Source organism: Rhinolophus hipposideros (genome assembly GCF_964194185.1).
Source record: "Rhinolophus hipposideros genome assembly, chromosome: 10".
Taxonomy (NCBI): domain Eukaryota; kingdom Metazoa; phylum Chordata; class Mammalia; order Chiroptera; family Rhinolophidae; genus Rhinolophus; species Rhinolophus hipposideros.
In genome coordinates, this window is record NC_138056.1 from 44,031,739 (window position 1) to 44,040,315 (window position 8,577).

The 8,577-nt window shown below is 44.7% G+C and overlaps 1 protein-coding gene across 1 annotated transcript; it reads left to right on the forward strand.

Annotated features, from left to right (window-relative positions):
* The first annotated feature begins 806 nt into the window (after positions 1–806).
* Positions 807–7,772, forward strand: MRPL17 (mitochondrial ribosomal protein L17). Its single transcript, XM_081064035.1, has 3 exons — positions 807–1,029; positions 1,364–1,432; positions 1,814–7,772. The coding sequence occupies exons 1-3, from the start codon at positions 856–858 to the stop codon at positions 2,087–2,089; spliced, it is 519 nt and encodes a 172-aa protein (XP_080920161.1). The 5' UTR covers positions 807–855; the 3' UTR covers positions 2,090–7,772.
* Positions 7,773–8,577: the final 805 nt, after the last annotated feature.

Genomic DNA, 8,577 nt, shown 5'->3' on the forward strand with positions numbered 1-8,577 from the left:
CCACCCTACTCCAGTATGACCTCATCTTAACTAAGTGTATCTGCAAAGACCCTATTTCCAAATGAGGCCATATTCTGAGGTACTGATGGAAGTGAGGCGGAGGAGGTGGGGTGGGGTTAGGACTTACCATATCCTTCGGTGGGGAGTAAACCACAATTCAACCTACAAGGAAGAATTTTAACAAATTCTTTGAAAATTTGCAAGGCTCCAAAACTGAAACTACAATGTTATTTTATGTTACTTTAACACATCAATGCGTAGGTATGTTTTCTCTCTCTGATTATACGTACTTAGCGCAACAAATTTTTCACTATCTGCGTTTGTTTTCTGAACATCGTGTTCATTTCATTTCACCATGATTACTGACAATAATTTTGTCAAAATGACGCACTCTACTTTTGTCAGACCCGTCGGACTCCCACAGCTCAAGGCGGGGCAGAACCGCCAGCCTACAGGAGCGCGACCCCTCCAGGCGCCTTTTTCCTCAGATACTCACTTTCCCATCAGGCTCCGCAGCGAAGCTTCCCCTCGCACTACAGGACACAAGATGACAGATGCAACGCAACAGAACCCCGACTGCCGGTTCATCCCACACTAGGGGGCGCCTGGTTCCCTGGCCCGACTGGCCGCGCTCCGGGTGCCTGAAGCCCGCCCAGCTCGCCTCCTCCAAACAGGTCAACACCCTTTCTCCTCCCTCCCCGCGGTTGCCAACGAGGCAGGCTCTGATGCTCATGCGCAAACACGTCCACCACGCATTTAGGTATAGCGCATGCGTCCTCTCAAATCCGCCTCTCCGCGCAGTCTCCCCTCGAGTTTCCAGTTCCGGCCTCACGGGGGCGGGGAGAAGCAGGTAACATGCGGCTGTCACTCGCCGCCGCCATCTCCCATGGCCGCGTATTCCGCCGCCTGGGCCTTGGTCCCGAGTCCCGCATCCATCTGTTGCGGAACTTGCTTACGGGACTAGTACGACACGAGCGCATAGAGGCGTCATGGGCGCGTGTGGACGAGATGAGGGGTTACGCTGAGAAGGTGAGGGGAGGGGTCACGCAAGGTGGGTGAGGGGCGGGACGCTCGGGTCCACAGCCTGGATCTGGCTGAGGGGCGGGGTTCGGCTGGACTTGGGGAAGGAGTGGGACCGCCCTGGGACGCCCTGTCTGAAGTCTGCATCCCCCACTACCCAGATCGGTGCCCACTCCTCCGGCCTTTCAAATGGGAGACTGTTTAGCGCTGCGGGGTTAGGGGTGCCCTGAATCAGAGCGAAGCTTTGCTAGTGCAGTGAATGGGTTGCAGTCCAGCATTGGAGCAGTAAGATGGGCGCCTCGTTTCCTGCTCCGGTTGGATCAGTGTTGTTCTGCCCTCACAGCTCATCGACTATGGGAAGCTGGGAGACACCAACGAAAGAGCCATGCGCATGGCCGACTTCTGGCTCACAGTGAGTGCATACTGTCTGTCACCCACAGTTCATCATTTGCTCCCTGAGTGGGAGGGAGTTGTTAGAGAAAGGGCGACTGGGCAGAATTAAGCCAAGGCACTCACTTATAGACAAATGTTGTGAACTAAATTAGAAACGTGTGTCCTAAATTGCTTGGATTTGATGTGAATATGAATCTGCACATCTGCCTGTAACTGACCCCACCAAAGTAACTGTTACTTTGACTCTACCACATTAGCGGGTGGGGGAGGGGTGTCAGTGTGAGTGTGTGTGTGTGTGTGTGTGTCTGTGTTTGGACGCAACTTTCATGAGTGCTAAAAGCTAAATGTCTCTGAAGTGGTGCCTGACTCTGCTCTCTCCTGGATAATTCTCCCCTTTTAGGAGAAAGACTTGATCCCAAAGCTGTTTCAAGTACTGGCCCCTCGGTACCAAGGTCAGAATGGGGGCTACACGAGAATGCTGCAGATCCCAAATCGGAATAAGCAGGATCGGGCCAAGATGGCAGTGATCGAGTATAAAGGGAACTGCCTCCCACCCCTGCCCCTGCCTCGCAGAGACAGCAACCTTACACTCCTAAATCAGCTACTTCAGGGGCTGCGGCAGGACCAGGAAGCAAGCAAGGGCAACTCCCACACGGCTCAAACACCAGGGATTTAACTGGAGCCAAAGGGTGTGTGGCCCTCATCAGTGCCAGGATCATAGGCCTTTGGAGCTCTTTTAATCTCTAAGAAGAACAAGATTGAGAGTTGTGAAACGGACCATCTTAATGGAGCCCAGAACCTTATGGGGAGCGAGATAACCCTCTCTTTGCACAATAGATAAAATTCCTTGTATGAATATATGGAAACTGATTTTTTTTTTCTCCCTTTGGAATTTCTGAGAATAAGAACTATCCAAATGATCAGTCCCCATGGGGTAAATTCACAGCGTATGTTTCTGACTCATATCTGGATTTTGTTTGGTTAGGCAGTTTTGTTTCTCTTAATGCCAGTTTATATGGGTATGAATCCTGTAATTCCAAAATGGCCCCCAAAGTTTTGACATCTAGCATAGAGACTGAGCCCGTGGGATTTGTTAGAGAAACATTACTTCCTGACAGGAGTTGGAGAGTGAACATCTAGAAGTGAACCTTCCATAATAACCTGGTATCCTAAGCACCTTCAATGAACTCTACAACCATTCTGTTTCTAAGCAGGATGACATATTACCCTCATGTCATCTCCAGCCCTGAAATAGGCCTCAGAGGACAGGAACTGAGAACTCAGATGTACTACCATCCTGGCCAAGGGAGTAGAAGCATTCAGCAGAGGATCTTAGACTCTAGAATAAGATCCTTCCTCTTGAAGTGGGAGTTGGGGTGGGGAGAAGAGTGAAGGAGAGGGTTGAAGTTGGAGGAGAATTAGGAAGTTAAACCTGGAGATTTTTTATTGTCAAATCTGGGCCTCTGGGAACTCAGAACAGGGAAATCTGGCTTCATAATGGCCAGAGGATATGAAAAGTAGGAAGCCAACCTGGGCCCAGCCAGGCTGCCCATCCCTCGACACTCAGGCTTGACTAGGGTGGTAGTTGTGGGAAGACGGTGCTATCATCCCAGCCGAAACATTTGATAGCACGGCTGGACAGTTCCCATATCCCTGATACAGTGGTAAGAAGAGATTCTGTCTTAGGCTGGACCTTCAGATTGTATTGTCTGAAATGATAAGGGTGAAACCCACCCATTGTCTGAGATAATAAGGGTGAAGGTGGAGAGGTCACTGGTCTAGCAGAATGATACCAGCTCCAGTGACAGGTATTCTGGTACGATTTCACTGCAGCTGCTCTAGTCTGACACTCATCTGTGACACTGTTACCAGAAGGCTCTTTCTGACATTACATTCCTAGTGACATTGTAGACATTCAAGCATTTATTGAATAAAATATCTGAATGCTTCTCCTCCAAAAAATCCCCTACCTGTCTTTACATGAACATTCACCTCAGCTAAATAACTTGAAACACTTTTCTTAAACTTAAAACCGTATCTTTAAGTATTGGTAATAGGTGGGTTATGGCTGACTCTCATAGCTTTTCCTCTTAGCCCCAGGAATATACCCCTCTTTGGAGCTTTCAGCAGTTCCCTGAATGTTTATTAAGCATCTGCTAGTACCCAGCATGATTTAAGCACTTAGGGATATAATCTTTATCAGTGTTTGCCATATGTTAACGTCCTGGGAGAGATAGTAGGGACACAGAGATGAAAGGAAACATCTCCCTTCAAGGAGCTCACAATCTAATGGTCCACTCCCAATGCCACTGGGGCCTCAAGAAACATTTTAATATTTTGGCACTCCCGTTTAATAATGTGGCCCAAGTAAGAGTACATGAATCCTAGCACTAACTGAAGGCTCAGGGATAACATGGGAAATACCACTATCTGTTTTCCTAATCTGGCCTGTAAATGATAACTTTTCCCCTTAGTTGTTGGAATATGCCCTCAATTCCATCTAGGCACCTCGTTAACAAATTGCAAACCCCCAAGAGAAGGGCCTAGATGCACTGGAATTCCCTCGCTACTTTCAGAGCTTTTCTATCTCAAGATCCAGTTCTTTACTGCAAGGTTGACAGTTAATGCCCACTCCCTTCAAAAAATAACAAGTGAAATCCAGCCTCAACAGTTCAGTGACACAGCATAAGCCCAATATCCAGAGGAGACACAACTACAAAAGCCAGGGACTCATCTACAGTCATGTCATGTTGAGTTTATTCCCATTATGTTTCTGAAATCTGCAATCACCTCTCTTCCTAGTGTGAAATTCAAGATATCTCTATCCTGGATTACTGCAACAGCCTCCTATCTTACCTCCCTCCACACTATAACCAGAGTGATAGAAATCTGACATCTAAATTCTCTGCTTGATGATCTCCTGAAAGAAGAGTCCAGATTCTTTACCATGACTCCCTTTAGTGACTACGCATCCGCTCACTACTCCAGCACCTTCCCTTGCCTCTAATTTTATGCTCCAGAAGCATGGAGGTCCTTATTTTGACTATTTCCCTATGCACAGCCCCTTTATCACCTTTTGTTGATGCAGCCTCTTAACCACCGAGAAAGCCCTACTCCCCCTTTTGCCTACCTAACTTGTACACAAATTTTTGGCATCTCCTGGGTGGCTCCTCTGACCATCCACACACCTAAATTCATTACTTTGTGAATGTGGGACTACTGCAATGTTTCCATAATCCACTGAATTTATCACATTGTATTACAGTTCCCTGCAGTGGATTGGTTCCCACGCATCCATCCCAGATTAAAGGAGTTAGTATTTTCATCCCTTGCAATTGATATTGATGGTTCAGCGATGGACAGGCCTAAACTAATTTAATTCAAGTGAGAATCCAGGCTCTACTCTGCTGGACAAGAAGAGTAAGTTAGCATGTTATTCTGAGTGCCATGGGGAACTGGATTTGGGCTGAAGATGACACCGAATAGCAGGTCAGAACAATTAAAAAGAACTACATAGTAATATTTAGTGTTTATTCCCATGTGAGCCTGGGTTTTCTGTTAATTGCTACAAAAAGACATGGACTTCTTCCTCTCCAGGCACTAAAGTGCTCATAATGACTGTCAAAATTGTAAGCATGGATCTAGTTTATTTTCCACACATTTCATATTCCAATTTCCTGAGATCTTTCTATCTTATAGACCTATCCATTTTCCAAGACTTAGCCAAAGCTGAAGTGATGTGTCTTTTATGAAGTTTCCACTGAATTCCCAAGCCAAGCTAGGTACTTTACCAGTGGTCTAATTTCACACTATACATCCTTCATTGCAGCAAAGGCACAATTACATTGTTGGTACCCTTCCCTAGGTAGTGAACTCCTTAGGGGACATATCTAATTCACTTGTGACACCCAGTAGAGAACATGGGACAAAACAGGCATCTTCTAAAAATGTCTAAGGACTGAATCAACACATTGTGTAAAGTTCTTAGCCTAGCTTGGCATTTAAAGCAAACTCCTCCCTTCCCCAGTTTCCTCTTACTTTATCTGAAAAAGAACTTCCTGTCATGCTGGTTTCCCATTGCCCACTACTGGATAATGTCTGTTACCCTTAAGGCTTTCCTCTTCATGTCCTTAAATACTTGGGCATATTGTAATTCATGTCTTTGAGTCTGGAACATGAATTTGGTAGTTAGGCTTGAGATTCCCTAATAATAGAAATCGCCTGTGTGTCTATATTTTGAGGAAAGGAGTTTAAACTTCTGATGTTTTGCATTATGTTTCTCAATGTATGTTTATTACAATTTAAATACTGTATTCTAAATTCACACACACAAACTTCTATCAAAACTGATGCTCTAGGAAGGTGAGCCTTGTTTGCACTGTGGCTTCACATATACCTTGGCACCCTGCCATGTAGCCCAGCATGGGAAGCACAGCATTAAAGCTTCACTGCTGTTCACTTCAAGACAATGAAAATATAAAAGCTGTACCTAAGGATGTCATGGAAAACTGAAGGCCATCGTCCTGACTTAATTTGTAACTGCTTTTCCTTAAAATTGTTTCAGAAACTTTCCTGCAACTTTCTTTTATCCTTCTGGGATAAAATAGTTCAGTTTTGTATGAGCTCTGTTTGAGATGCCTGGGAGCATCTGGAGTTTGAGAAAGAGTTCTTTGCTGGGAGAACAGATTTGGGAGTTGTCAGCAATTAAAGCTAAGGAAATGGATGGGTAACTCAGAGTATATTTGTAGAGGAAAAAGAAGCTGAGGTCACATAGTAGGGGACAAACAGGATACAGAATCTGAAGGAGACTGAGAAATTGCCTTCTAAAGGGAAAGAGAACCTGCAAAATTCATCACAGTACCTACGAGTGTCTTCCTTGCGCATAGGAAGCACTCAAAAAATAATTACCAAATACATTCAGCAAGGATATTCCTCCATTCAAAGCACTGTGCTAGTATAGAGAATACAGGGATGACTTTTCAAGGTCCCACAAGCCAAAAGGTGGGACAGACCGTAAACAAATATATACAACATAATAAGACAGAAAGTATGAAAGTGGTGCACTCAGGCTTACTGGAGTACCAAGAAAAGAGCTCAATGAAGAACTTCAGAGGAAACAATGCTAGGGCTGAACCTTGAGGAATGAGTAGATATTCATCATGCATACGGAAGAGAAGTCGGATGTGAGGGCATTCCAGGCAGCAAAAGCTACAGGTATGAGTGCACTGAATTATGAAACAGTATGTGGTGTTTCAGAAATTCCAAGTAAGTAATTTGGTACAGCTGAGATTTAGTATTGGAGGAAATGAAGCAGGAAAGCCAGGCAAGATCAAGTTACAAAGGGCCCTGTAAGACATGATAAAGTGCTTGGATTTTATCCTGAAGACCAGGGGAAGCCACTGAAGGATTTTTAAATGACGAGAAAAAGATAAGATTTGCATTTCAGAAAGATGATTATTGCATCAGACTGGAAAATGGGTTAGAGGAATGAGACTAGAAGAAAAGAAACCAAATAGGAGTCCTTAATTAAGGAATCCAAAGGGAGTTCATTGAAGACCAGACTAGGCCAGAGACAGGGGAGATTGAAGCTGACAGATCAGACAGCTATAGAGGAGATAGAATACACTGGACATGTGTGATTACAGTGAAGTGAAAGAAATTAAGAGTCAACGATGATACAACGTTTCTACTTGGGCAGTTGGGTGGGGTAATTCCATTCAAAGAACCAATCCAGTAACAGAAAAGCAGAGGAGAAGCAGATCTGAGCTAACTGTGATGCACTTGGTTAAAAACAAACTATTCATGTTAAGGCACTATCTCGTGAACAGGAGATATATGTTAACAGTCTTGTGAGCTCAGAGGATGTATGTAAGCTAGCAATACAGATGTGAAAGTCACACACACACACACACACACACACACACACACGGGAATGGAGGTAATTGGATTAGATGAGAAGTCAGATGACTATGAAAAGAGAAGATAGGCCAGTGACAGCAGCACCTTGAGAGGAAAGCAGATTTAAAAAGTGAATTTTGAAGATCAGTGTATTCGTTTTTGCTATGGTGTGAATGTTTGTGTCCCTCCAAATTCATACGTTGAAATCCTAATGCTCAATGTGCTGGTGTTAGGAGGTGGGGCCTTTCGGAGAAGTCCTCATGATCAGTATTAGTGTTCCTATAAAAGAGACCTTACAGAGAGGTCCCTTGCCCCATCCACCATTTGAGGACACAAGAAAAAGCCATCAGCTATGAACCAGGAAGAGGGCCCTCAGCAGAACTCGACCATGTGGTTAACTTGATCTTGGACTTCCCAGGCTCCAGAACCATGACAAATAAATTTTTGTTGTTTTTCACCTACCTATTCTGTGGTATTTTCTTATAGCAGCCCAAACAAATTAAGACTTTTTTATAATGAATACTTTTGCCAGTCCTTATGGAGACCGGCACTTAAGAGTATGTATAGGTTGAGGAAAAAGTCCAAAAGCATGTGTTGAGGGAAAAGGGGGAGAAAGGAGAGCTTTCTCATTCACCATTGTGGTTTCTATGACTCCTCCACCTTTATTTAAAGCCCCTTCTCTTTTAGGACTTGGCATTGGTTGTACCTCCTCCTCCTGATGGTCTAGGCCTTAGCTGCTAAGGCGTAGACCACCAGCTGGCCCAACACACAGAAAATAAGTTGGTAAGTTCGCCTGTCTGCTTTTGAGGAGAAAACATAGCCCAGAGCTAGTCACAAAATGAATCATTAAATTCAGTAAGAGACCTAAAGGGATGGGCTAGAGCAACACACAGAATATCATTAATTCAAAACACAACTAAGAAGTCAACATGGAGCTAGCAGAGATAGAAGCAAGTACTGGAAAGCCAAAGAATTCTCTGGAGGAGTTTTACAAACTGAGAACCAGCTACCCCCTTTTTTATAACAGCCTGGGTGATTTATGCTGGGCTGATTGGGGATGGAGGTGGGGAAAGACAGCATCTGATCACTCACATATTTAGTGCAGTCAGGCCCAGAGTCTTGTTCATCCCAAGACCTGCTACCATCTCATGTATGTGCTTACCCTATCTATGCGAATGCCCCATTCAAGACTCTGGCCCCATAACCTTATTGTTCTCTCCTCCTGAAACCCATCTATCCAATCCACTGTTTACTAGGCCTTTGACC

Bases quoted from the DNA above. Each gene is read 5' to 3' on its own strand.
- MRPL17 (XM_081064035.1), top strand. From the start codon at position 856: ATGCGGCTGTCACTCGCCGCCGCCATCTCCCATGGCCGCGTATTCCGC. The intron at 1,030-1,363 runs GTGAGGGGAGGG...CTGCCCTCACAG, and splicing joins TGAGGGGTTACGCTGAGAAG to CTCATCGACTATGGGAAGCT. The intron at 1,433-1,813 runs GTGAGTGCATAC...CTCCCCTTTTAG, and splicing joins TGGCCGACTTCTGGCTCACA to GAGAAAGACTTGATCCCAAA.